Source organism: Lampetra fluviatilis, chromosome 14, assembly GCF_964198595.1.
Source record: "Lampetra fluviatilis chromosome 14, kcLamFluv1.1, whole genome shotgun sequence".
Taxonomy (NCBI): Eukaryota; Metazoa; Chordata; class Hyperoartia; order Petromyzontiformes; family Petromyzontidae; genus Lampetra; species Lampetra fluviatilis.
The window spans coordinates 10,212,715-10,240,453 of NC_136288.1; the positions used below are offsets into that span (position 1 = coordinate 10,212,715).

At 51.0% G+C, this 27,739-nt stretch overlaps 1 protein-coding gene across 2 annotated transcripts in view; it reads left to right on the forward strand.

The window, feature by feature from the left end:
• Positions 1-27,739, forward strand: part of MCM3AP (minichromosome maintenance complex component 3 associated protein) — a 49,607-nt gene that overhangs the window by 16,202 nt on the left and 5,666 nt on the right. For both annotated transcript variants that reach the window (XM_078862690.1, XM_078862691.1), the window contains exons 9-29: positions 2,154-2,422; positions 5,384-5,546; positions 6,156-6,313; positions 7,311-7,510; positions 8,503-8,837; positions 9,450-9,755; positions 11,070-11,170; positions 12,401-12,511; positions 13,186-13,290; positions 13,647-13,847; positions 14,551-14,709; positions 16,261-16,329; positions 17,441-17,569; positions 18,368-18,558; positions 19,076-19,450; positions 20,853-20,950; positions 22,886-23,047; positions 24,031-24,256; positions 25,333-25,617; positions 26,664-26,778; positions 27,424-27,570. In XM_078862690.1, the coding sequence (XP_078718816.1) occupies positions 2,154-2,422; positions 5,384-5,546; positions 6,156-6,313; positions 7,311-7,510; positions 8,503-8,837; positions 9,450-9,755; positions 11,070-11,170; positions 12,401-12,511; positions 13,186-13,290; positions 13,647-13,847; positions 14,551-14,709; positions 16,261-16,329; positions 17,441-17,569; positions 18,368-18,558; positions 19,076-19,450; positions 20,853-20,950; positions 22,886-23,047; positions 24,031-24,256; positions 25,333-25,617; positions 26,664-26,778; positions 27,424-27,570 (3,905 nt within the window). The remainder of the gene's footprint in view (positions 1-2,153; positions 2,423-5,383; positions 5,547-6,155; positions 6,314-7,310; positions 7,511-8,502; positions 8,838-9,449; positions 9,756-11,069; positions 11,171-12,400; positions 12,512-13,185; positions 13,291-13,646; positions 13,848-14,550; positions 14,710-16,260; positions 16,330-17,440; positions 17,570-18,367; positions 18,559-19,075; positions 19,451-20,852; positions 20,951-22,885; positions 23,048-24,030; positions 24,257-25,332; positions 25,618-26,663; positions 26,779-27,423; positions 27,571-27,739) is intronic.

The following is a 27,739-nucleotide window of genomic DNA, read 5'->3' on the forward strand; positions in this document are numbered from 1 at the left end:
TCACCACCACACACCACCACTCACCTCCACACACCACCACTCATCCCAACACACCACCACTCACCTCCACTCACCACCACACACCACCACTCACCTCCACACACCACCACTCACCTCCACACACCACCACTCATCCCAACACACCACCACTCACCTCCACTCAACTCAACAAAGACAAAGATCCCCCATATAGCCGTAACAGACTTTTTTGTGGCAAATGCTGTTAGTGAGCACCTCTGAAGGCTGGTATAGCGCACGAGGAGGGGTTGTTGAGTGGCCAGCACCACGCCCGGCCACCTTTGTCTTCCCACTGCTGAAGTTACAGACCGCAGCAGGCACTCGTCATTACTGACCTTGAGTTTTCCTGTGTTGAACTAATGCGGCTGGAAAAATATACATATATTTATATGCAACCCCAGAAGGCTGTGTGGCTCATGGAATGTGTAAAAATAATTACGCCTTCTATGCCCAGACTCGCATTTGGGTATGTGGTGTATTTATTGTCTGTTTATTTATCTGTTGTCTGTGAGGGCCATACTCTTAAAGGGTACAGATTGTGTACAAATGTCAGCGTGCTTTTTCGTAACTATAAACAACAAAGCATTAGCAGTGTAGGAAGGTTATTGAAGCCACATTCCCCTGGTGTGCTTTTGTGTGTGTGCGGAGTAGTCAGAGGTGGGACAAAGTCATTGTTATGCAAGTCCAAGTCGAGTCGCAAGTCATCAAATTCATGACTCGAGTCTGACTCGAGTCCAAGTCACATGACTCGAGTCCACATCTCAGAGGTGGGACAAAGTCATTGTTATGCAAGTCCAAGTCGAGTCGCAAGTCATCAAATTCATGACTCGAGTTTGACTCGAGTCCAAGTCACATGACTCGAGTCCACATCTCAGAGGTGGGACAAAGTCATTGTTATGCAAGTCCAAGTCGAGTCGCAAGTCATCAAATTCATGACTCAAGTCTGACTCGAGTCCAAGTCACATGACTCGAGTCCACATCTCATAGGTGGGACAAAGTCATTGTTATGCAAGTCCAAGTCGAGTCGCAAGTCATCAAATTCATGACTCGAGTCTGACTCGAGTCCAAGTCACATGACTCGAGTCCACATCTCAGAGGTGGGACAAAGTCATTGTTATGCAAGTCCAAGTCGAGTCGCAAGTCATCAAATTCATGACTCGAGTCTGACTCGAGTCCAAGTCACATGACTCGAGTCCACATCTCATAGGTGGGACAAAGTCATTGTTATGCAAGTCCAAGTCGAGTCGCAAGTCATCAAATTCATGACTCGAGTCTGACTCGAGTCCAAGTCACATGACTCGAGTCCACATCTCATAGGTGGGACAAAGTCATTGTTATGCAAGTCCAAGTCGAGTCGCAAGTCATCAAATTCATGACTCGAGTCTGACTCGAGTCCAAGTCACATGACTCGAGTCCACATCTCATAGGTGGGACAAAGTCATTGTTATGCAAGTCCAAGTCGAGTCGCAAGTCATCAAATTCATGACTCGAGTCTGACTCGAGTCCAAGTCACATGACTCGAGTCCACACCTCTGGGAGCAGTAGTGTAACAGTTAGCGTCATGCGCTACGAACCCGGTGACCCGAGATCTATTTCAGCTCACGGCCAACACCAGTGACGATTGTCTGAATCGGTTACGGGCCTCCCCTAGGTCAACTCGGCCTCAGTTGAGTACCTGGTGACGTGTAAACATCACCACTGGGGAGACAAAGGCGGCCGGGCGTGGTGTTGGCCACCCATCCCCTCGTGGGCCAGGCCGGCCTTCATAGGTGCTCGCTAACAGCATTTGCCCCAACAGTCTGTTCAGGCTACACGGGGGATATTTGTCGTTTTGTAGCGGTAATGCAACGGTTAGCGGACTGGGCTTTGAACCCAGCCACCAGAGTTACCCCGCTCACGGCAAACACCAGTGACGATTATCTCCCCTAGGTCGACTCAGCCTCAATTGAATACCTGGTGCGATGTGTAAAAACATCGCCACTGGGGAGGCCAAGGGCGGTCGGGCGTGGTGCTAGCCACCCGCCTCCTCGTGTGCCGCTCCGGCCTTCATAGGTGTCTAGCCTAATAGCACTTGCCCTAACAGTGTGTGAAGGCTATAATGGGGATCTTTGTGTTGTGCGTGTGTGTGTGTGCAGGATATCACGCAGCAGCACCTGTGTGAACCCATCTCGGTGTCCCTCATCGAGAAGTGCACCCGGTTCCACGTGCTCTGCGCACACCACCTCTGCCAGCAGCCCATGGCCACGTTTGAGCCCAAGATTAACAACGAGAACCTGACCAAATGTCTGCAGAGTCTGAAGGAGATGTACCAGGACCTGGCCAATAAGGGGATTTACTGTCCCGGAGAGCCAGAGTTCCGAGGGTACAGTGTGCTGCTCAACCTCAACCATGGAGACATCCTCAGGTGCACCGCCCGGCCAGACAAATCTTCGGCTGTCGATCGACACACACACACGCAGCAAGCGTGTCGTATGGCACGCACAAAGAGATAGATCCCACGTGTAGCCTTTAACAGGCTGTAAGTGCCTTTAGCGAGCAACTATGAAGGCTGGAACGAGGTGGTGGGTGACCAAGACCACTCTCCGCCACCTTGGTTTCCCCAGTGGTGATGTTTACACATGCCATACCAGGTGCTCACTTAAGGCTTTGTTAACATAAGGGAGGACCAGGAACGGATCACACATTTGTCACTTATTGGTCACGAGTGGGAATCGACCTCGGGTTGCTGGGTTCGTAACGCAGCGCACTGCACACTGCGTCACCGCTCCCCACTAAATATACACTCGCACACACATCGAAAACACACTAGGTATACACGCGTACAAACATTTAAAATCCGTGACTCTCACAGTGTGCGTTCATACAGTGAATATCAGACTGAGCCAAACGCGTGAATAGGTGCATATTAAAAGCACATGCAGAGGCCATGCATTACCAACCATGTGACCTTCACCATCCTTTCCAGGAGACGCTACAAGGAATTTATTTTGCTCGAAGACCAAGCTTCCTCCCTTTTAACATTGTCACGCCATACAAAACCCACATATAGAGTATATTTTCATTTGTACATGAATGATCACTTTCCTTGTTTTTTCAATGAATTCAGCAGATTAATTCTTTATCTGCCAAATGTTTTTTTTTGAATCTCACCAACTACAGTCACGTGCAATGTAGGGTTTTAATTACCGTGCAGGTGTGTACGGTAGTTGTTTGTCCAGTTCCTTTGGTACCCTCCGTGCCGTCATCCTTTGAGTGACAATTTGCACTCAGCTGTGCTCGTGAGCATCGAGCGGCACGCCGGAATGCAGCGGCTGTCCCGCTGCTGCGATGATGGCAGCTCACGATGGTGGTAGCTCACGATGGTGGTAGTTTACGATGGTGGTAGTTCACGATGGTGGTAGTTCACGATGGTGGTAGTTCACGATGGTGGTAGCTCACGATGGTGGTAGCTCACGATGGTGGTAGCTCACGATGATGGTAGCTCACGATGGTGGTAGCTCACGATGGTGGTAGTTCACGATGGTGGTAGCTCACGATGGTGGTAGTTCACGATGGTGGTAGTTCACGATGGTGGTAGTTCACGATGGTGGTAGCTCACGATGGTGGTAGCTCACGATGATGGTAGCTCACGATGGTGGTAGTTCACGATGGTGGTAGCTCACGATGGTGGTAGTTCACGATGGTGGTAGCTCACGATGGTGGTAGTTCACGATGGTGGTAGCTCACGATGGTGGTAGTTCACGATGGTGGTAGCTCACGATGGTGGTAGCTCACGATGGTGGTAGCTCACGATGGTGGTAGTTCACGATGGTGGTAGCTCACGATGGTGGTAGTTCACGATGGTGGTAGTTCACGATGGTGGTAGTTCACGATGGTGGTAGCTCACGATGGTGGTAGCTCACGATGATGGTAGCTCACGATGGTGGTAGTTCACGATGGTGGTAGCTCACGATGGTGGTAGTTCACGATGGTGGTAGTTCACGATGGCGGTAGCTCACGATGGTGGTAGTTCACGATGGTGGTAGTTCACGATGGTGGTAGCTCACGATGGTGGTAGTTCACGATGGTGGTAGTTCACGATGGTGGTAGTTCACGATGGTGGTAGTTCACGATGGTGGTAGTTCACGATGGTGGTAGTTCACGATGGTGGTAGTTCACGATGGTGATAATTCACATTGGTGATAATTCACGATGGTGGTAGTTCACGATGGTGGTAGTTCACGATGGTGATAATTCACGATGGTGGTAGTTCACGATGGTGATAATTCACGATGGTGGTAGTTCACGATGGTGGTAGTTCACGATGGTGGTAGTTCACGATGGTGGTAGTTCACGATGGTGATAATTCACGATGGTGATAATTCACGATGGTGGTAGTTCACGATGGTGGTAGTTCACGATGGTGGTAGTTCACGATGGTGGTAGTTCACGATGGTGATAATTCACGATGGTGATAATTCACGATGGTGGTAGTTCACGATGGTGGTAGTTCACGATGGTGATAATTCACGATGGTGATAATTCACGATGGTGATAATTCACGATGGTGGTAGTTCATGATGGTGGTAGTTCACGATGGTGGTAGTTCACGATGGTGGTAGTTCACGATGGTGATAATTCACGATGGTGGTAGTTCACGATGGTGGTAGTTCACGATGGTGGTAGTTCACGATGGTGGTAGTTCACGATGGTGATAATTCACGATGGTGGTAGTTCACGATGGTGGTAATTCACGATGGTGGTAGTTCACGATGGTGATAATTCACGATGGTGGTAGTTCACGATGGTGATAATTCACGATGGTGATAATTCACGATGGTGGTAGTTCACGATGGTGGTAGCTCACGATGGTGGTAGTTCACGATGGTGATAGTTCACGATGGTGATAATTCACGATGGTGGTAGTTCACGATGGTGGTAGCTCACGATGGTGGTAGCTCACGATGGTGGTAGTTCACGATGGTGGTAGCTCACGATGGTGGTAGCTCACGATGGTGGTAGTTCACGATGGTGGTAGCTCACGATGGTGGTAGTTCACGATGGTGGTAGTTCACGATGGTGATAATTCACGATGGTGGTAGCTCACGATGATGGCAGCTCACGATGGTGGTAGCTCACGATGGTGGTAGCTCACGATGGTGGCAGCTCACGATGGTGGTAGTTCACGATGGTGGTAGCTCACGATGGTGGCAGCGGCTGTCTTGTTGCTACCATCGTCGAAGCGGCATTTTATTGACGCGGTTGGCGCTGCGTCAGAATTTGTCCATCATACCAAAATATCTCGTCATTGTCTTCTACACTTCTCTGCGTCTTTTTTCTTTCCTCGTACCTCAACAAATGTTTGTGTGTACTGTGTTTCTGGCAGAGAGGTGCAACAGTTTCGAGAGGAAATAAGAAATTCTCCACCGGTGAAGTTTGCCGTGCAAGTGTTTGCAGCGCTCAACAGTAACAACTTCGTTCGGTTCTTCAAGTTGGTGAAGTCTGCCTCCTACCTGAACGCTTGCCTACTGCACAGATACTTCACCCAGGTGCGAATGAGTGCGTGTGAGGGACGATACCCCCCGCCGTGCACGCACACGTCCTGGTGTATCGAGAGAAGCCTTGACACGCGCACCTCCTGTGCTAGATACGAGTAACAGAAACACTCCTGCTACCTTTCTGGCATCTCTGTGCTGTGAAGAAGGGCCATTACCCAAAACGTCTCCGATTGTTTTATTTTTTAGGCCACAGCGCAGTTGAGTCTGTTCTCTTATAACGCCGCTTGTTTTCAAAACGCGGATTTGATTTAACACAATGTACGAGGGAACATATTTTAACGCAGATATAATTTAGATACAATGGGATGGAACGACCTGAACTACGTCACGAGAGTAGGAATAAGCGCTTGTGCGGCTGCCTCGGCGTAGCATCACGCTATCCGCTCGCCTCAGTCTTTATTCAGCCTGCGTACGCATTTCAGGAGTTATCGTGGACCGTGCTTTACCCTATATTATACATTATTATAACGCGATTTTCCCATCGTGCGGTGTTCTCCAGGAACGCCACTTCCACGTTATAGGCGAACCGGCTGCATCGCCAAATCATTTAGTTTAGTCGTGGAATTGCGAGTGAATGTGTTGTGTGATTGGGTCGTGCAGGTCCGTCGCGACGCACTGAAGGCCCTCAACGTGGCGTTCACGGTGCCGCAGCGGAGCGCCAGCTTCCCGCTCCAGCAGATGATGCGCATGCTGCTCTTCACGAGCGAGAAGGAAGCTGCCGAGTTCTTTTCACACTACGGCCTCAATGTGAACGATGAGTAAGAACCATAGTCTGATGAGCTCCCCCTAAGTTTGTACCCATCATCATTTTCGTTCTTTTGTCTATCATGTGTATTAGACCTCCCCTCCTCCTCTCTGCCCATTGTGTTGGCGGGTGCAGTGGCTGGCCGCTTGCGCACAATCGCTCCATTGTGTTGGCGTGTGCAGTAATTGGCCGCTTGCGCACAAGCGCTTCCACGTCCATCGCCCACCCTTTTGGCCTCGCCCCCCCTCCCTCCCGATACGTTCCTTTCATTGGCTACCATAGTCTGATGAGCTCCCCCCTCCCTCTCCCTCCCCCCTCAACTCGCTTTTAAGGGATTACATCTTGAATCATTGCCTCACTTGATTCAGCTAATCTGGCTGTGACGGTCCCACCTGATGACGGAGACTTGTGTTGCCTCCGAAACGTCGTGATTTTTGTTTTTATTTTATTTTACTTTCTACGTGACTTTACCGAAAAAACCTAAGAAGAGTAAGAACCACCCCACCCCCCCCCCCCCCCCCCCCCGGGCAGTTCCTGCCTCGGTGTGTTTGCGAGTGAAACAAACGGAGTGGATAATTGTGACCGTCCAATTTTTTTGGTGGGTAATGACTCGTGCCGCCCCCCCCACCCCCATCCGTGACGGTGACGAGAGACAGAGAGAGAGAGACCTTGCAAAAGAGCAGCATTGGGACAAGGGAAATGACGCACACAATGTTAGCACATCACAGAGTAGGAGTAGAGTAAATTTGAACAAGAATTGCATCGTATGTCTAAATTTGAACTGCACAGTGCTCTAATTATGCACTCCCAGAAGGCCGTGTGGCTGATGGATGTGTAAAAAAATACTTGCTTCTTGTAAGCAGTGGGACTGATATGGGAAGGAGGCATCCTGTAGGTTTATTTACACTGTTATTTTCTCCACAATGACTGATTACATTGTATCATGTCGACATTGTCTTCCAACTACCCCTATAAAGGCTGATTTATCTCGTGCGCGTGTCTGTGTGGAGGACTGTGGAGTTGAATCGCTCGTCGTTCATCGAGCCCGAGTGCACCCTGTCGATGAGGAAGTCCTCCTCCATCGAGGGCAAGCTCACGACGTTGCTGGGAGAGGTGGTGAACGGCGCGCCGCTCGGCGGAGCTCCGCGGCACGTGCCCAGCAGCAGCTTCGACCTCCAGGGACAGTACGCGGGCGACCTCTCCGTTGAAGGTGCGCGTGTGTCTGCGTGCGTTTGTCTTGTTTTGCAACGTACATAGCCAGCCGACCGTGCTAAAAGCATGCAGTTTCATATTCTTGGTTCTTTCGGTAAAGTCACGTAGAAGGGAAATAATGAAATAAAAAAATGTAACAATCAAATTCTCACGACGTTTAGATTGCAACACAAGCAATCCTCATCAGGTGTGAAAACCACAGCAAGAAAATGTTCTTGCTGTGGATTTCACACCTGAACCAAGAATATGAATCCCTGCAGTCACGAAAGCTTTAAATCATTAATATTCAATTTAGATTTAAAAGTGCATAGCTCCAGTGACGTCCTAATGTCAGGAGGAGGAGACCCATAGAGACCCACAAAGATCCACAGAGACCCATACTTGTATGTATGTTGAACTTCTTTTGCACCTTACGTAGCCAACAGTGCCAATCGTAGGTGTTGGGGAAGGACAACAAACGAAACACAGAAAGCACGAGTTTTCAATTTTGATTTTAAAATGCATTGTTCCAGTAACTTCCTAATATCTGAAGGAAGAGACCCATAGAGACCCACATAGATCCAATGACTCGCATAGAGCCATAGAGACCCACAGAGACCCATACTCGTATGTATGTACGTGTTTTGAACTTCTTTCGCACCGTACGTAGGCAGCCAACTGTGCTTATTCGAGGTGCGGGGGAAGGAAAACAAAATAAACACAAACAGCAGTTGGAAAGAAAGGAGTTTTCAATCGAGGTTTAAGGAGCGTGTCATGGACGCGGTCACTGCAGGTCCTGCCGAGTTTGTGATGTCTGTGGGTGATGTTGCTGCTTTGTGTAATCCCAATGCAGTAATTTGCAGGTAAGTTGTCATCATTGTGACATTTGGCCAATATCCATCCCATTGTATGGGTTTGTTTTTGTATTTACCATCATACACGTTTAGCACTACCGGTCTTCATATATGTTTTTTATCCTGAGAGTGGTTGTGTTTTAAATGTTGTTTTCAGATCCCAAGGATACCCCTGTGTTCGGAAAGCCTGCGGAGAGAGCAGTTCTGCTCGTAGAGGATATGGAGTTCACCTACACCCCCGCGGCCTGTAGCCCCAAACGTACTCCTGCCACCGTTCAGTCGGCACCAGCGGAGAGGGCGGCGGTGAGCCTGGGCACCGCTGCGGCCTCCTCGCACAAGGCCGTGGCTGCCGTGGAGATTGCGCCGGTGGTCTTGACACAAGCGTGCGCTCCCACGTCCTCGGAGCCTCCTGAGCGCGCGTCTTCTCACGCGCCACCTGCCGAGCAAGATGCGCCCGACGCCGCCACTTCACTCCCGGCGTTCTCTCCAGAGGTGAGCTCGTGGAGTGGCACCGGGTCTCAGCGGCTGGTGTTTATCGGTGGTCCGTACATAGCCAACCGTGATCATTGGAGGTGCGGGAAATCTCAGGTTCACATTGAAATTTAACCGCCACTAACGGGGTGGGATTCCACAAAACTTAAGATCTTTCAACAAACTCCGGGATAAGAATGCTCAGCTAATCGAGTCTCTCACCTTTCTGAAGAGATGCCGCGACTCTAAGGCGCCCTTCCCCCCTCCATCCCAGCTTAAATAGTCGCTCCAAGCCTGGAGTGTGTCATTCAGACTCTGTCTACTCGACAGACCTGCTCTCCACCTGAGGACAGCTGCTTGCGTTGTGGCCGAAACGTCGTGAGAATTATTTTATTATGTTTTTATTTTTTTATTTCCATTCTACGTGACTTTACCAAAAGAACCAAGAAGATTGGCGTGAACTTTGCTGTTAACTTCCTCACCCACTTTACCATCACCTCCTGAGCCACCGTGACCTCTGCTTCCTGTCTCAGCTGCAGACGATTACGATTGTTTCAACTCTGACCGAGCATCCCTCCCTCCCTCCCTGCCTCCCTCTCCCGGCCCTCCCTTACGTGTCATGCGCGTGCGCAGCCTCAGCGTCCCCGTGAGTTAACGGAGCCTCCTCCGTTGCCGGGTGGCGAGGCTGGCATGTTGGCCCAGGGCCGAGGCTCCTCGGCGGACGCCGTGGCCCCGATGCCGCCACTCGCTCCCCCCCAGCGGCCGTCGGTTGCCGCGGCCTGCCCCTCGAGGGTTGCCGCGGCCGTGCCACTGCCGCCAGCTCCTGCGCCCGCTCCTCCGCCCATCGCCGCTCCTCCGCCCATCGCCGTTCCTCCACCCGCCGCTGCTGCTGCCCCCGTCGCTGCCGCTGCTCGGCCTCCTGCGCTCATTGACGAGCAGGTGACGTGCACGCGCCACGCAGCCGGGGTTAGGGTGGGCTTCACGGGATGGGGCACCCCAGGGCGAAACGGGTGTTGGTGTCTTAGTCAAGTTGCCTACAAAAATCTGCGTGTTTTGGTGAAACGTGCTGCTCTCAACCCTTCACCAAGGTGACTTTCCAACACATTTTTATGATTGTTTATATTTTCGATGGCCCATGAAAAGCCTCGCCGAGGCTGAAGACTTTCTTTCAGGAAGTTCCTGCTTAGTTTTCGCAACAAGGGACAACGCTTGCTATGCGTTTCCTAATGAAGTAATTTGCAAGCCATTTTTTCTCTCTCAATTTTGGACCATGACGCTGGCACACGTGGCCCTACTTTCTTTCTGAAAATGCGCTCCACCCGGCGCGGTTAATACCATGGTTAATACCGTGGTTAATACCGTGGCTAATACCGTGCATCAACTAGGGCGCCCACAGGCTCGAACCACTAACCTCTGCTTCCACTGAGCCACGCCACCACACTAACACACGGACGCATGGCTGCGCATTCAGAGGAGTGCTATTGCGCACAGTGGCGAGAGGGGTGCCATGGTGGTGGGATGTTAACTTCCTTGCCTGGTATGCAAGAGGTCGTGGGTTCGATCCCAACCCTGACACCTCTGTATTTGCAATTTGCATGTTCTCCCCGTAACCAAGTTGGGTTTTTGTCCAGGTTCTCCGGGTTTTTCCCTCCACACTTAGAAACATGCGTTAAGAGTATTTGTTTGCTATAAATTCACACATGATAAGTAATTTAATTGAGCTGAAAAATAGCAGAAAAAGAGCTATATAGCTAAGTGGGCCTTACCTGGTGAAATATAAATAGTTGAGTTGACATCATTGCACTAAAGATGGCCACATTGTGGTTGTAACATGGCCCAGCGGTAACGCTTGTTACGGAGGTTTACAATTAGAATCTGACGGCCCGCCCCGGTTATTCCTTCCGGTGCGTTAATTTACCGTGCGCCGTCTGCTTCGCAGTGGTCGTTACAGATCGCCTGATGTCATTCGAAACAAGCAGGCCATTGTGTATCGGCGTCGGGGGTACTTATTCTCAAAAATTAAAAAAATGTATAAAAAATATCCACAAATCACTCAATTGGGACTACACAGAGGAAACAATGATCGCCCCCTACTGCCCCCCCTCCCTCCCACCGTCTGCGGTTGCTGCTGTTGTTGCCGCTGTCATTTGGCTCAGTTTTCTATGTCGAGGTCCGTGTATGGGGACGGGCATCTACCCCGTGTCGTGGTTGTACGTGGCGTGAGTGACGCGTGATCATGCGGTGGTGTGCCAGGTCGTGGAGTCCGTGTGGGGGGAGCTGCTGCTCTCCGTGGTGCCCCAGCTCAGCGGGGAGCTCGCCGTGGAGGTGATGCGCCACTTCAGCCTCGCATATGGGTATGCCTTCTGTTTTTTGTGGTATTTTTATTTTACCAGGGTAAGGCCCCCCACGGAGCTATTATATAGCTCTTTGTCATCAAACACTTCACTGCATTTCACTCTAGCACGGTATTAATGGCAGTGAATGTTGCACTAAAGGAAGTCATAAAACACCTCACAGCATTTGACCGCAGCACTGCATTAATGGTTGGTTGTTGCACGCAACTATGTCATCAAACACCTGACGTAATGTCACAGTAGCATTGTATTTAACGGATGTTCAATTACTTGCAATTCACTACTCTGATACGTACTTATCTTCCGCTTTCGCTCGCTGGGGTTGAAAACAATTGGAATTCGATACAGTGTCTGCAAAGTAGCAGAGAAATGTTTATTGTGGCATGATTTGGAAGCGTAAAGTAGACTTACCTTTTGTTGGACGTGCCGAAGAAACAAATAAAGGCACCAAATGCACAGTGATGCGGCGTAGAATTATGTATTGCCTTCACTTTCTATAAAGATACATAAAATCGAAAGCTAATTTGCGCAATTTTTTTTTATCATAACCGCTCGACCTTCTGCGTTAGTCAATTATGGGGAGGGGAGGGGGGGGCGGCACATGTGGAGTGAAGTCACGCGCAGGACACACACACACAGCCGTTTTTGGCTCGTTATATTAGTTGCTGCGTTGATTTATTTACAAGCTTTACAAAGAAAGGTCAAAATGAAAGAGAATTAGCGTAAACAAATTTTTGGTTTCCACCCCATCTTCTTCATGCGGAGTGAGGTCACCCGTTCATGATTATTAATGACGGGAGGGAGGGGGTCCATGTGGAGGACTCCACCTGTTCATGATTATTAACGAGGGGGGCTGGTCGATGTGGAGTGACGTCACGCGCGTTACACACAGACATTCTTGGCTCATTATAATAGTGATTTTACTTTTACGACCATCATGAGCCGGACTGCCATTATGCGTCCAATACTCACCCAGATCAGCATTAGTGTCTTGGGTAACCTTGAGGTGACGTGAAACCTTGTGTCTGAAATATTTTAGATTCATCTCTTGTTCATAATTTATTTTTGGGTTCTCCCAAATTGATCATTTTACGATGAATCGTATTAATGGCCGTTTGCTTATGATGTTAATCTTGAGCTGCGAAGCTTGCTGTCCTGGACTCTGTAATAATAGTGACAATGTATATCTCCACCACGGTGCGTCCTGGGATCCTGGCTACGGTGCCGTAGGTGCGCAGAGGGCATTGCCAGCGCGCTCACTGAAGATGTCACGCTGGAAGCCGTGCGGGAGCTCGGCAGTGCATGCATCGCCGAGGAGAAACAGAAAATCTTACAAGAGCGGTGAATGAGCCGCACCACACTCGTGTCATTGAACTCTTCGTTTTTGCTGTTGTGACAAAAAATGCTAATTATTTGATCGTAATGCACGCAGTTTCTACTTTGTTGATTTTACAGCCGACGGTGCGACACCTGTTGTTTGAGATGCGCTCTTGTGCCACGTTTTGTTCTGCATGAAGTCGCGGTTAAAAGGAAGGGCAGACATTCCCTGCAATCGTTTAAATTGGGATGCTCTCCTTGTGGGCCATTAAGGAAGCATTCTACTTTAATTAGGCGGGATTCTAGAGATGGAAGTGTTGCTGATGACGCTGTGGTGGCTGTCTTGCCGGTGACTCGATTGTGTGTTGCCGCATGTGTGCGTGCGTGTGTGTGTGTGCATGCGTGTGCATGCGGGTGTGCGTGCGTGTGTGCGTGCGTATGTGTGTGTGTGTGTGCATGCGTGTGTGTGCGTGTATGTGTGTGTGCGTGTGTGCGTGCGTATGTGCGTGTGTGTGCGTGTGTGTGTGCGTGCGTGTGTGCGTGCGTATGTGTGTGTGTGTGTGCATGCGTGTGTGTGCGTGTATGTGTGTGTGCGTGTGTGCGTGCGTATGTGCGTGTGTGTGCGTGTGTGTGTGCGTGCGTGTGTGCGTGCATATGTGTGTGTGTGTGTGCGTGCGTGTGTGTGCGTGCGTGTACAGGCTGCGTGCCGAGGTGCGGGAGCACGCTGCGCTGGCCATCTGCCACGAACTCGCCGAGGAGGTGGCGTCCGCTGTGCTCTCCGAGATCGCGGCCACGCAGCTCCAGTGAGCTCTTGCATTGCCGGCCGCGTCCGCATACAACGCACACAACTAACTCAACTTGTTGTATTTTTCGATTTAAAGCTGCTTTCGTGACTGCAGGGATTCATCTTCTTGGTTCTTTCGGTAAAGTCACGTAGAAGGGAAATAATCCATAACGTGGCCTTCTCCAGGAACGCAACTACCATTGTTATAGAAGAACAGACTGTGTATGTTTTGGATCTTTGTACCTCTCAGTGCATGTCCAGCCTGGTCTTGAGGAAGATGCGGATGAACGCAGGTGGCTTCGTTGTCGCCCGTTGTCTATTGTCGGCGTCGATGCCCCACGCTGACGCTTGCTGGAATGGCTGTTGGGCGCGCAGTCTCGCCGAGGAGCAGATGCTGAGGGAGCGGATCTCGCGCTGCGGTGAAGAGGTCGGCGGCTTCCTGCTGGAACAGGTCGTGGCTGACGAGGTGTCGGAGCTCGTCACTCAGCTGCAGCGGGAGGCACGAGAGCGAGCTCGCAGCCTCGCCCTGGCAGCGGCCGCCGTGTCGCTGTCTCGTACCAGGCAGTACTTCCACAGGTATATCCCCCCCCAGCGTACTTACAAGAGATTCTTCGTGCGATTCTGTAGACACATTATGCGTATGAGCAAAGTTCTTCACTTCAAACGATGATTTTGCACGTTAATGTGAGGATATAAAATCATCATTATCAGGACAGTGCAACGGTGGCTAGGAGATGTTAACGACCTCGCCTGGTATACAGGAGGTCGTGGGTTCGATCCCAACTCTTGACGGCTATGTATTAGTAGCTTGCATCTTCTCCCCATCAGGCGTGTGGATTTTTATCAGGGTCCTCCTGTTTTTTCCCTCCACATTTAGAAACACGCGTTTGGAGTATTTGGCTGCTATAAATTTCCACGTGATGAGCCACTTTGTTGAGCTATCAATTCTGGCCAGGTCGCTTCTGAAAAAGAGCTAAATAGGTCAGTAGGCATTACCTGGTAAAATAAAAACGTTAAGTTTAATTGCTGTTGACTTTCCCACCAGTGGTACTAATTTTATCGACCCCGGAGAAAAATCCACAGGGATAACATGCAAACTCCATATTTTTTCAGGCGTCAGGGTCGGGATCGAACCCACGACCATCCGCACACCAGGCGAGGGAGTTAACATCTCGAACGGCGGTTGTCCTACGGATAGACATGGCCCCCGACATAGGAGTGAGGGATTTCCACCGCTTGAGCGCTCGAGATGTCACTCGGATGGTTTGTTGCTTGCTAGGTGGAGCACGAGGCTGGCCGCCAGGAAGCGCCTGCGGAGGTCCATGCTGACCTTCCCGGCGGCGCCGGCCTACTGCGCGTCGGCCTTCCACCACAGCCACTTCCCGCTGGCGGAGCGCGAGGGCGGCACGGAGCCGCGCGATCACATCGACACGGGCAGGTGCAGAGTGCGAGCGCGGCAGGCGGTTGAAAGGCTGCACGCGGAGACTGCGGCTTTGCTGCTCAAATGAGCATTGAAGGCTCTCACCTACTCTTTAAAGCTTGAAGCCAGCGGTGGAATTTCTACATTCCTCCTCCCCATAGGACAATCGATGTTGGCTTTCTCTCCCGAGTGCTGCTTATCGTCGCGGCTCTGGGAGGAGGGACGATTTGCCGAGTCAACCCCTCCACAACATTCCGATTGTTTAATATAGCCAGAAGTGATAAATGTTAGTTTTGCTTCATGAAATTGAATGACGTTGCATTCGTTAGGATGCCGCCTATTTAAAGCGCAGTGTTTACGGTTATTCTTTTGGTATAATGGCGATTTAGATGCCACGCTCAAACTTTGACGCGTCTCTCCCTGGCCTCGGTGCCACCGGTGGAGATAAGCACCACTCACCAGTCTCACAACAATTCAGTTAACAACCACAGGTAATCATTATGGCATAGACATGTACCTGGTGTAGACAACAACAACTGCCATTCGCCACTAAATGGCGGTGAAATCACCACGACGCTTGTGCCAGGCTTTGTGCACGTTGAGGCCACGTGAAGTGTCGAACGCCCGCTGGCAGGAGGTCACGGGACAGATCTAGGTGCCACAGGTCGACTGATTGAGATGACTGGCTGATGCACCACCTGTGCCCCCTACTGTGCCAACTTGCTGTGCTTTAGCCACCCGGCGCTCCGCTCGTTGTTGTAAGCGTCGCTCCTCTGCCCTCCGTTGTTGTTGGAGGGCGACTGCCTCCAACTGGCCAGTAGCGTCCTTCACGAGCCTCCTCCACAGAGGCCGATCTTGACACCGCTGGTACCAGTCGTCGTGTTGGTAATTACAAGCGAGCCTCAGGCAGGTACAGAGCCTCGGAGGCATTTTTGCCCAATTTAATTGAACAATTAAACGTAATTGTGAAAATTACTCCGTGTGCTTAATTGCGTAACTCAATATGGTTAGACGCAAACCTGTGGAGGACGTCGTGCGTGAAACGAATTCCCACTGCTGTCTACCGTGCGGTGCCGCTGGCAGAAGCCGTTGCGTATCGTTTCTGCAAAGCCCCCAGGATGTGAACCAGAGGTCGCAACCGGGTTCCCGATACCCGTACCCTACCCGATACCCGGCTACCCGTACCCGGCCAGGTACGGGTACCCGTTTGCGACCCTGGTGCGGCCGGGTACGGGTACGGGTAGGCCGTGAGTCACTGGTGAGTAACCGTTTGTCACTCATTTCGGGTAGGGTACGGGTAGGGAACGGGTACCCGTACCCGGCCGGGTACGGGTAAGGAATCAAAACCCGTTTGCGACCTCTGATGTGAACTCGTGTTGTCGTCACGTTACGTGATTTGTCCAAACACGCCCTGTCCCCCACCACCACCGGTGGCGAGTCATCTGAGATGATGAGTGGGGACCATGACAGCGAGTCCTCTCCTGGACGTGTTGTAACTACAACGCAGGGATATGTTATTTCTCATTTCCCTCATGTCTCAGTTGGGCGTGATGTGTTGTGTGTTGACAGCTTGTTCGCGCTCAGGAAGCACGTCACTCATCAAATCAACGTGCAAAGCATCTACCGGAAACTACTCGGGTATGACCGCTGTGCTGTGCTCTGACCCAACGGATTTACGTTTCATTTACCTGACACTTGTTTACCCAAGAAAGACCCGATTGCAGGAGTGTCCTGCTCAAAGATTTCACAATGGGGGGCAACAATCACTTTGCGTTTCGACATCAAAGAATTTGCCGAGTGATTTTTTTAAATTGTCAAAAATGTCACAATGATGCCGGTATGCAGTAGGCCTACTCTGTGAAACAGATGACGTGCGTTTAACGGTTAATACACTCGCAGTATTAACCTACTCTTGAAGCAGATGGCATTTTCTTATGACCGAGTCGTGATTTAGAATTTAATGGCGGGGGACACGTATGATGGCAACACCATGAAGAGGCTGTGGCTCCCGATTATCTCAACAAGTCCTCTGTGGTGATGCAGTTGTTGCAGCTCAGACGTGGAGAGACGTTAACTCGTTGACCTCATACGCAGGAGGTCGTGGGTTTGATCTTGACCCTGACGCCTGCTGTATATTTGGAGTCTGCGTGTCTCTCTCCCCGTGGTCATGTGGATTTTTCTCCCGGTCCTCCGGTTGTTCCCTCCACATTTAGAATCATCCATTTAGAGTATTTAGCTGCTATAGATTTACACATGATACCCCACTTCATTGAGCTATCATTTGTGGCCAGGTCGCTTCTGAAAAAGAGCCGTACAGCTCATTGTGCCTTACCTGGTCAAATAAAAATCGTGACATCCTTATATGGGGAGGGTGGAGATGGGGGGGGGGGGGGGAAAGAGAGAGCTCGGTGCGAATGGGTGATGGCGGTGGGGTGTAGGGTGCGAGTACTCGAGGCATGTTTGATTATGTTTCCACTGGCCCTGGCACTGAGATGTGAACATTTCTAGGTCAGAGCATGGCACTCTGGTGGCTGGAGAGAGTGGGCCAATAAGGCTACTGCGTCTTGAGGGCAAGTCGACTCGGAGAAAAGTAGTTTACTGAATATAGTGACATTAAGTCCAAAGCCTGGACCGGGTGTCATCTTTGCGAGTTGCTGTTCCCTACGCCTCCGTCACGTGCGTGAAGGTGTGTGTGTGTCCATGTAAGCTTGCGTGCGTGTAAGCGAATGTGCGTGCGTGTTCCTGACAGGGAGGCTGTGTGGGCCCCGCTGGACCTCGCCCATCTGCTGGTGAGCAGCGTGCCCAGCCCACAGCCGGCTCTCTACTGGAAGCTGCTGCTCGTGCTGCCTCCAAGCAGAGCAAGGTCAAAACAGGACAGGTCAGTTCTGAAGGCACCAAATTTAGTGTTTTCAGCATTTTCACTCCCAAGATGTTGTAAAGAGCGCATCAAGGCTGCCACTGTCTGCCGAGTATCCCCAGAACAGCGACAAATGGAGCATAAATGCATCAGCGCTGTTAGTCTGCTACCCAGATACATTTACAGGAATTAGCTGTCAAAGCAAAGAGAAAGAGACGGTGCAGATAAACTCCAACCCCTTCAGAGAAGAAACGTTGCAAGGTGGCCGTCTCCTCTCGCAGGCACCGTGGGTGCTGTACAGAGACTCACCGTGGCCGTACAGTCACTCTGGCTTACACACACACACACACGGCTCGCCAGGGACTGCCGTGCTGCCGATGGCTTCACGAGTTCATTGCTCGCGCGACTCGGGCACTGCATAGAGGGGGAGATAAATGCTGCGGTGGGTTGAAGGCTGCAGTGAATGAAGGCTGCGGTGAATGCCACGATTCGGAGCCATGATTCAACTCGAGGAGCAATTCTCATCTTGCTGTTTCCGTCTCATTTCTTTCATTTCTTGGTTTGTCCGTCGCGTGCAATGTTCTCTCCGCTCTACATTTTCTCGCCACTCTACACGGGTGCGTCTTTTACATATACCTTACCTATTTTCATAGACGCTTGCTTCTTACGGGCGCAATCGGCACGTGTGTCACGTGAGAATTGATGCGAGTGGATGAATCAAGTCATCGTCACATCCTTGGCAGAGACCACTCGACTTGCAGGCGTCAGTCGAGATCATACCGTCTGCTCCGCCTGCTGTCGCTGGTTTTTTTTCCGCAGGCTGTTGTGCCGATGGCTGAAGATCAAGTTTCAGCGAGGCAATGTGGACGCAAATCACCGGGCCGCGGGGACTGAGGAGGAGTTTGAGGAGGAGGAATCTCTGAAGACTCTGTCGCTCTATACCGTGCGCTGCACACCCGGGAGCACATCGGCAAGCAGCTTTGATGCCGCGAATAGAGAAGACTCAATGAGTGAGTGTGACGATCGGGTGGTTCCGTCATTAATTGCCTCCAGAACATACAATGATCTGGAATGCAGTGAACGTTATGGCAGTGGTAATTCGAGTTGAGTGTTGAGTGTAATGGAAAGGCAGATTCGAGGCAGGAGAGTGCGGTGTTAATGTGTGGCTCAGACAGCCGGCCTTTAAGCAGCTCAAAGAAACGTTTCTGGCAAAACGAGCGCAGGCACCTGAGACGGTTGCTGGGAATTTAGTGGCAAGACAGGATGAGCGTTGCAGAAGTCCGGATGGGAAGGTGGGGCAGGTCAACGTAGATACCATGAACCAAGGGGATGGCTGCCCCGGCTGGGACACTCGTGCGGGACTAGGGAGGGCCGATTGTCGGCATTGTTGCCGGCCACCAAGGCGAAGAGAAGCCCTGAAGGCGGACGGTGAGAGACTGTCAGGGCCGACTGCGGAGATCGCCGCGTGTCGACTGCAATAGCTGCGGGATCGGCTATAACGTTTGTGCTGCGATGCCGTCATTCTAGACTTGGAACAGGAAGACCGGGCATCCAGTCTCCGAAACGCGGTGCCAGCGCACGTGTGCGTACGGCTGTTGGAGAGAACGCTGAGCGCGACGGAAGCGAAGCGAGCGGAGGAGAGCCGGGCCCTCTTGGGAACGAGCGCAGTGCTGCTGCTCCTCCCGGAGCCCGAGGCTGCAAGAGGGCTCCACCGCGGCGTCGGTGCGCCCGGCATAACCGCGCCCGCTTGGCCCCGCGCCACCACGGGTGAAGAGTACTGGGCAAGCGGGCGGCGGCAGCTGGCGCAGGCGCTGGAGGGCGGCCCGCGATGGCCCCCCACGCCCGTGGCCGTGCTCGTGCCCCACACGGCGCGGACGCTGGACACCCGGCAGGTTGAGCACGGTAAGACTTTGCGAGTCTCTAATGCTATAAAGTCACGTAGAAGGGAAGTAATAAAATAATAAAAATAAAACATAATAAAATAATTCTCACCTTGGTGGCGAGATGTTAACTACCTCGCCTGGTATGCAGGAGGACGACCCTGACGCCTGTATATTTGGAGTTTGCATGTTCCCCCTGTGGTCACGTGGATTATTTCTCCGGGTCCTTCGTTTTTTCCCTACACATTTAGAAATCAACGTGCATTTAGAGTATTTGGCTGCAATCAATTTCCACATGACAAGCCACTTCGTTGAGCTATCATTTGTTATAGCCAGGTTGCTTCTGAAAAAGAGCTGTATAGCTCAGTGGGCCTTACCTTTTAAAATATAAATAGTTTAGTTTTTTAGTTTAGGTGGGGACCGCGAGCGGGAGCCTGTACTTTTATACGGGGAGGGGAATGGAGGAAGAACTAAAGGGAAGTAGAGGAGGCGGGGAGAAGGAGGGGAGAGAAAAAAGGAGGGGTGGGAAGAAGGGGGGGGATGTTTTCCAGGAATTTAATGGGAGGGCGATATTTTCGAGCGAGTGCGCTAAGGAGCCCCCCCCCCCCATTCCATCAAACCGAGATCACCGATCAGCGGGTGGTGCAGTGTGGAGTGGGCGGGTACCCGCTGGTAGCGCTTCCCAGTGCAGCTCATCTCTCTCTCTCTTGTCATTGTGACTGCAGCCTGTAGCTCCTGGCTCAATTCCCTTTCGGCTTTCGTAGATGTGCTTATATTTGCTCAGTCAGTGGGTTTCAGATGAATCTGATAGAGCAAATTACAATATTGTGTTGGGTATGATTTCGTTTTGCCCCAAACTTGGACCCTTACCCAATAGACAGGGTTCCTTACCTATACATATACGGCAGTTCATCAGCGTTGGTGTATGCGAGCCTGACTCTGCTGATCAGAAACCAATACAGAGTTTGCTTCTAATGAAGCAACCCTGCTGATATTATGCACTCCAAGAAGGTCGTGTGGGCTGATAGGATGTGTAAAAAAATCTTAAGTGATTCATGTGCAGTGACAGATATGGAAAGGAGACACACTATAATCTCCATTTCAATAAAATAGCCTTCAACATAAGTGTTAAAACCCCATTGTGTGTTTACCACGTAGGCGTTCGCGACCAAAATTTTCCATAATGTTTACAAAATTGGCTTAGATCGGATAAATATTGTAATCACCAGCCAAACATCACAGTACTCGAATTGTAAATGTTGCAGGTTTACTCCCCAACACTCCCGTGTGCTGTAGTCATAACGTGACAAACCTTACTAATTGGCTGCCGTCGGGCGGTGGCGGGTTCAACGACACATTCACATTTACGCGATCTAACTCAACAAAACCTTTACTATGGAGCCCATTGTGTGTTTTGTATGCAGGATTGAGTTTGAAGGAGCTGGTATCCAATCGGAGGATCAGCGACTACAGTGTCGTGCACATGGCTGAAGACGCTACCTTCCTTAAAACCAACCAAGCGGTAACTGCATCTGCAAACCATAAACCGCTCCTGCATTTACACTCGACGCCTTGCTGCACCAAACCCACGGGGGGATGTCGCTACGGGCAATTCCAATTGAGTCATTTGTGAGTAACAAGTATCTAACCCATGCAGAATCTACAAACTCCACGCAGAGTTGGGAATGGAACCCATGATCTTTTCGATGTGAGGCACGAGTGGTTACAGCCCGATTTAAAGCTTTCGTGACTGCAGGGATTCATCTTCTTGGTTCTCTTTTGGTAAAGTCATGTAGAAGGGAAATAATAAAGAAATATATATATAAAACATAATAAACTTCAGACGTCTTTCTGACAGACCTGTTCTTCACCTGAGGATGGCTGCTTGCGTTGTGGCCGAAACGTCGTGAGAATTGTATTTATTATGTTTTATTTTTATTATTTTATTATTTCCCTTCTACGTGACTTTACTGAAAGAACCAAGAAGATGGTTACAGCCCGTTCTCCGAAAATTCTGCGTGTTGTTTTTATAACTTGAATTGGATGTAACGTGATCAATGTATCGGACCACATTTTTTTTATAACGGGGATGCAAATTTGATATCGAGCGAACGGAACTACGTCGCGCGAGTAGGAATAAGCGGTTGTACGGCTGCCTCGGCGTAGCATCAGATGAGGCGGGATGCTGCTGGATTCTTCTAGATGCTACCCACGCGCCTCAGTCTTTATTCAGCCTGTTTAACACGGAGGCTTTCGTGACCAATATTATTTTTTGGGTAAGATCCCATAAATAGAAATGTGTCGTTTAACCCGCCACCACCAGACGCAGCACCTAATTGGCTCACAAGTGACGACAGCACATCCACCCCTCTATTTAAGACCGAACCAGGAGGAGGATTTAGCCACTGCTCTGGCTGTCGCCTGATGAGGCTGGTTGCAATTACCGGCGAAACGTCACGGTAATCGAATTGTATATGTCGTGGGTTTTTCTCTCCAACACATCGGTGTGCTGAACGAGTACCGAATTGGCATGTTTTGTTCACGTGACAAACCTTACTGATTTGCTACGTTGGGCGGTGGCGGGTTTAACGACACATTTATATTCATGCGATCTAACCCAAAAAAAAACTCTTATTCTGGATTTGTTCAGCCTGCGTATGCATCTCTCGTGTTACTGTGGACCGTGCTTTACCCTACATTATTTATTACAGTAGTAACCTCTGGTCACGACCATAATTCGTTCCATAACTTTGGTCGCAACCCGATTTGGTCGTGACTCGAACCTAATTTCCCCATTGGATTGTATGTAAATACGATTAATCCGTTCCAGACTCCGAAGAAACTGTATATAAATATTGTTTTTTAAAGATTTGTAAGCACAAAAATAGTTAATTATGCCATAAAATTCACAGTGTAATAGTACGAGTGTAATAGTACGATATGCTTCCAAAAACAATACTGTACCCAAATATTACTGGTAACTTACTTTCAATCGAAACATGAATTGCTCGTACAAATATTCTCTCTCTCTCAGAATCGACTGACTGATGTAGCAGACGAAACAATCGTCTTGTTGAACGATTCTAAACCTTGACGCGGCAATGTTAATTTTCTCTGTTGTTCAAGGTTTTCTCAGTGTTCTTCAGGAACGCAACCACTTAACCCCGCCGTGTTATCAAACAGGCTGCACCACCACTTCTAGATTTGAAGCTTTCGTGACTGCAAGGATTCACACCCTTAGTTTTTTTCGGTAAAGTCACGTAGGTAATAAATTTAAATTAATAAAAGTAAAATAAAACAAATAAAAAAATTCACGACGTTTCGGAAGCAACACAAGCCTCCGTCTTCAGGTGGAACCGTCACAGCCAGCTGTATCAAGTAAATGAGCACCACCACTGCGCTGTCGCCACCGCTACCGCCCCCCGAGAGTGAACGTGTGCCGCGTGTCTCCATGCAGCTCAAAGAGGCCGTGCGCTGGCTCGCGTCCCGCTGCCCCGCGCCGCCGCCTCTCTGCTGCGACTCGGTGCGCGGCTTCCTGGAGGAGGGTGTCTGCCGAGAGTTTGGGAGCCGTTTCTACCCGGACCAGGCCGCCCGACGCCGGGCCCAAGCGGGGCCACAGGTCCGACTTGCCTCGCCTCGTCCACTGTGACTGGGCGTAGAATCTCCGCGTATAACTCGTTCGGTCAGCGCAGTCCGCCCGAGCATTTTACTGTGGGTACATTATTATTAAAATGATGAAAGACTCCGCACACCCTCCGACACCCCTTGGGGGGGGGGGTGTCTGCTCTGCTGCAGTCCTTCTCACTCCTACGTCAGTTCGTTCATTCGTTTCTCAGTCCTGTTGTCCTGGTGAGGATCGCGGCGGCAGCAGCGTGCTGAGTAGGGCGGTCCAGACCTCCTATTCCCTGGCGAGAGACTAGCTCTTCCTGGGGAATTCCCAGGCGTTCCTAGGGCAGCCGAGAAAACATAGTCCCGCGAGCATGTCCTGGGCCGGCCCCGGGTTCCCCGCCCTACCTCAGTTTCTCGGTGTAATTCCAAGCGTGCGCTCTCTGGATTTCACACCTGATGATGATTGCTTGTGTTGCAGTCGAAACGTCGTGAGAATTTGATAGTTTTATATTTTTATTATTTTATTATTTCCCTTCTACGTGACTTTACCGAAAGAACCAAGAATACGGGTGGAGGAGTTCGCCAGCAACACGAGGTTTACCTTGTCACTCCTGTGGAACTCATCTTCTTGGTTCTTTCGGTAAAGTCACGTAGAATGGAAATAATAAAATAATAAGAATAGAACGTTATAAAATAATTCTCACGATGTTTCGGCCACAACGCAAGCAGCCGTCCTCAGGTGAAGAACAGGTCTGTCGAGAAGACAGAGTCTGAATGACACACTCCAGGCTTGGAGCGACTATTTAAGCTGGGATGGAGGGGGGAAGAGCGCCTTGACTAAATAATTTGCATATCAAAAGAAATTTAGCATATTTATGGGAAATGCACATATGCGATTAGTGGAACTGTTTATTACTCCCGAGCTTTGTTGCGAGTCATCACTGGCGTGTTGTGGTTTTCGCCGTGCGCGGACGCCGCGTGTCTCCGCTGCAGTCTCCCCGGGCCATCGTGGAGCTGTACAACGGCATCATCCGCCACCTGGCGGCCGTGGCCTGCTCCGCGAGCCTGGCCGCGCTGTCCTGGCCGCCTGCGGAGTTCTCCCGGGGCTCGCGCGCCGAGGCCCTGCCGCCCCACCTGGGCTGGAACTCGCCGCGGCACCTGCGGTGGCTCGAGACCGTCCTCCTGGGGTTCCAGCTGCCGCCGCCGCCCCCGCAAGAAGGTGGTGGGGGGGGGGTGCCCACGCGGGAAACGCCGAGGCGTTTTTATTTGAACGAAATATTCATTAGTTTATCACAGAACAGTTGGCGAAGGAGCATTGCGGCAAACGTGTGACCTCTTGCGACAGCGTTCGCATCAACCGCTCTTGGCTGCCGTACACCGGTGTCTCGACCGATGTGTTTCATCCACGCATCGTGGGGGGCGACCACGGGGGTGGCGCCAATCCTTTGAGGGGGGGGGGGGGGGAGGTCGCGGTCCGCTTCGAACGTCGACGGCCAACCAAAGTGCGCAATTTGCTGCTGGAGTTTGCGCATCAAGACAGAATTCCTCACCTGTTTATGAATTTGCCCACACCTGTAGAGGAATGTCGAGCGACGAAGAAACGTTTTCCCCATTTTTGACTGATGAACGAAGGGAGCTCCCGCAGCGGTGTGAGGGTTAGCGGCTCGCGCGCAACGGACTTGGGATGCAGAGGGGCGCCGGGTGCAATTCCATCTCTCGGTGCGGCAGTTGAAACAAATGGAGCAAGTTTCTCCAATCCCTCCCACCGTGCCAACTGTCCATGCAGATGCATTGATGGCTGCACCGCAGTCGATGGGCAGGTTACATTTGGTGGGGTCAAATGTGGGTACTCCGGCCTCTTCCAAGGCCCTCGGTCAGCTTGAAAGAGGAGATCGAAATACCCTCGAGAGTTGGCTTTAGTGGAGGCCCTTCTGCCGCCGATGCATGAGCTATCAATTGCAGGGCTGCACCTTGACATTTCACGTTGAGGCAAGTTGACATTGAAACTAATGAGACGTTTTCTGTAAAGTCACGTAGAATGGAAATAATAAAATAATAAAAATTAAACATCATAAAATAATTCTCACGACGTTTCGGCCACAACGCAAGCAGCCGTCCTCAGGTGGAGAGACTTTACCGTAAGAACCAAGAAGATGAATCCCTGCAGTCACGAAAGAAGCTTTAAATCGAAATTTAATGAGACGTTGTTGTGCACAGCGTCAATACAGCGCAATCGCGCGTTACCCATAACGGTCTCAGCCAATCACCCGCGCGGCGCTGTCCTGTGTTCCCCAGCCGATTGGTCGACTGTCGACGACGCCCTGGAGAAATACGTGCCACGCGTGGCTTCCGTGGAGTCCCGGCCGGTGCTGTTGTCAAACCTGGCGCGGATTCTGAAGAGAGCCGCCGGCACGGAGAGGGACGCGAACCGCGGTGCGTGTGGGGGAGAGGAGGAGGAGGACGAGGAGGAGGAGCGACGCTTCGGAGCGCGCTGTGCCGTGCCGTGGGACGAGCTGCTCGAATGCTGCGTTGGACACAAGTTGTCCGAGTGCTTCATTGAGATGGAACACGTCTCTTCAGGTGCACGCACCCGACATGCCCCATGCTCGCAGTTGAGGCTGAGGGCGCGGGCCCGGCGGTGGCGCGGTCGCCGCTTGCAGAGGTTCCCCGTATTGGTTTCGACCGGCCGCCCTGGTTAATACCGTGGTGTCTGTGTATCAACCGTCAAAAAAATAACGACACGCCGATTGCTTCGTGGTGGATGTCGACGTCCCATGACGTCATTCGAAGAGGGGTGGTCGGTCATCGTGTGCCAGTGTCATCGTCCTAATTTAGCCGAATTTTAACAATTACGGGAATCCCTTGATAACGGAACAGATGTGTTCCTCAAAAGCTGTCCGTGAAGAGAAATTCCGTATATCGAACCATGTTTTGCCATTGACGTCTATTATGGAAAAATTTTGGTCCCAATATGTAATAAAATGCAGAAAAATAATGTTTTAAGCACATTTAATTGAACATCGATAATTTTAAAATAAAATATTTTTAGTAACAGTATATAAAATAACTTGCGAATTGTGTTTTTTTTATAGTACTTAATATCCAAGGTCTCGTTTTTGCACTTCTGCTATCACTTGCAGAAGAGCAGTATGGAGGCTTTCCTGGGCAATAAAGTGGACTCATAATAATGATAATTATCGAGTTCCGACTGAGATGACGTTTTACGATTCTGCTCTTTACACGTAACGATTCCGAAAATAAAATAAATCGAGCGGATTTAATCTGTTGGGTACGGGTACGGGTACCTGTTTGCGACCCTGGTGCGGCCGGGTACGGGTAGACCGTGAGTCACTGGTGAGTCACCGTTTGTCGCTCATTTCCCAACGTCTTGTCTCTTCTCACAATTCAAGTTCCTAGAATCAACCCACCCGCGCCTGCAACATGGCTTCATCCCAGAGGTCGCAATCAGGTACCCGATACCCGTACGGCCGGGTACGGGTACCTGTTTGCGACCCTGGTGCGGCCGGGTACGGCTAAGGAATCAAAACCCGTTTGCGGCCTCTGGCGCAGCGTTGTGCGTGCCGCTGCCTCACGGCTGCCGCTTCGTGTCGCCGCTCTCCCTGCAGACGCGCTGTGCGAAGGCGGCGACGCGCTGGTCTACTACCTCGAGCGCGACCTCCACAGCTACCGGCCCCCGGCCTCGTGGGAGGAGGCGCAGGCAGCCACGCTGAGGGCCGCTCGGTACGTGCACAAGCGCTGCCACAGACGCCGGCCGCCGCCGCCGTCGTTCATGTACACGTACATACGGCGGAGAATAATACAACTGGACACAACTATGAACTATTTTTATTTTACCAGGTCAGGCCCCACTGAGCTCTGTATAACTCTTCTTCAAAAGCGATCTGGCTGTCACAAATGATAGCTCAACAAGAAGTGGCTTGTCACGTACATACACCAGATAATAATAAAAAAAAAAACTATGCGTAGCTAACCGTGCTATGTGTGCGTGCATGCTGAACTTCTTTCGCACCGTACATAGCCAACCGTTCTATTTGTGTATGTTGAACTTCTTTTGCACCATACGTAGCCACCCGTGCGATGTGTGCGTGTACGGTGAACTTCTTTCGCGCCGTACGTAGCCAACCGTTCTATTTGTGTATGTTGAACTTATTTCGCACCGTACGTAGTCAACCGTGCTATGTGTGCATGTACGTTGAACTTCTTTTGTACCGTACTTAGCCAACCATTCTATTTGTGTACGTTGAACTTATTTCGCACCGTACGTAGCCAACCATGCTAATCGGCTGTGCGAGGCAAAGGCAACAAACTAAACGCAAAAGGCACTTTGTGCTGATGGGGCTCGTAAAGTCGGCGACTGCCTTGCAGATCACAGCAGGGTGCCGACGTCGGGCAGCAGCGGCGGCGGCGGCCCGTCCGCTTTGCCGTGGTGGACGGAGCCGCGGCGCTGCTGCCGGAGTCGCTCACGGACGAGCTGCAGGAGGCGCTGCAGCGCGAGCGCGAGGACAACGCCAGGTGAGGCTGTGACGTCACGACGACAGCAGTGCGGTCTCCCACAATGCACCGCACGCCCCCCCACACGCTCGTCATTACGTTGCCTTAGGGCAGGGGCGGGGAACGTCCGGCTCGCAAAATCATTTGGCAGTTCCAGCTATCACGTTAGGGGTGAGTTAATGAAATGTTT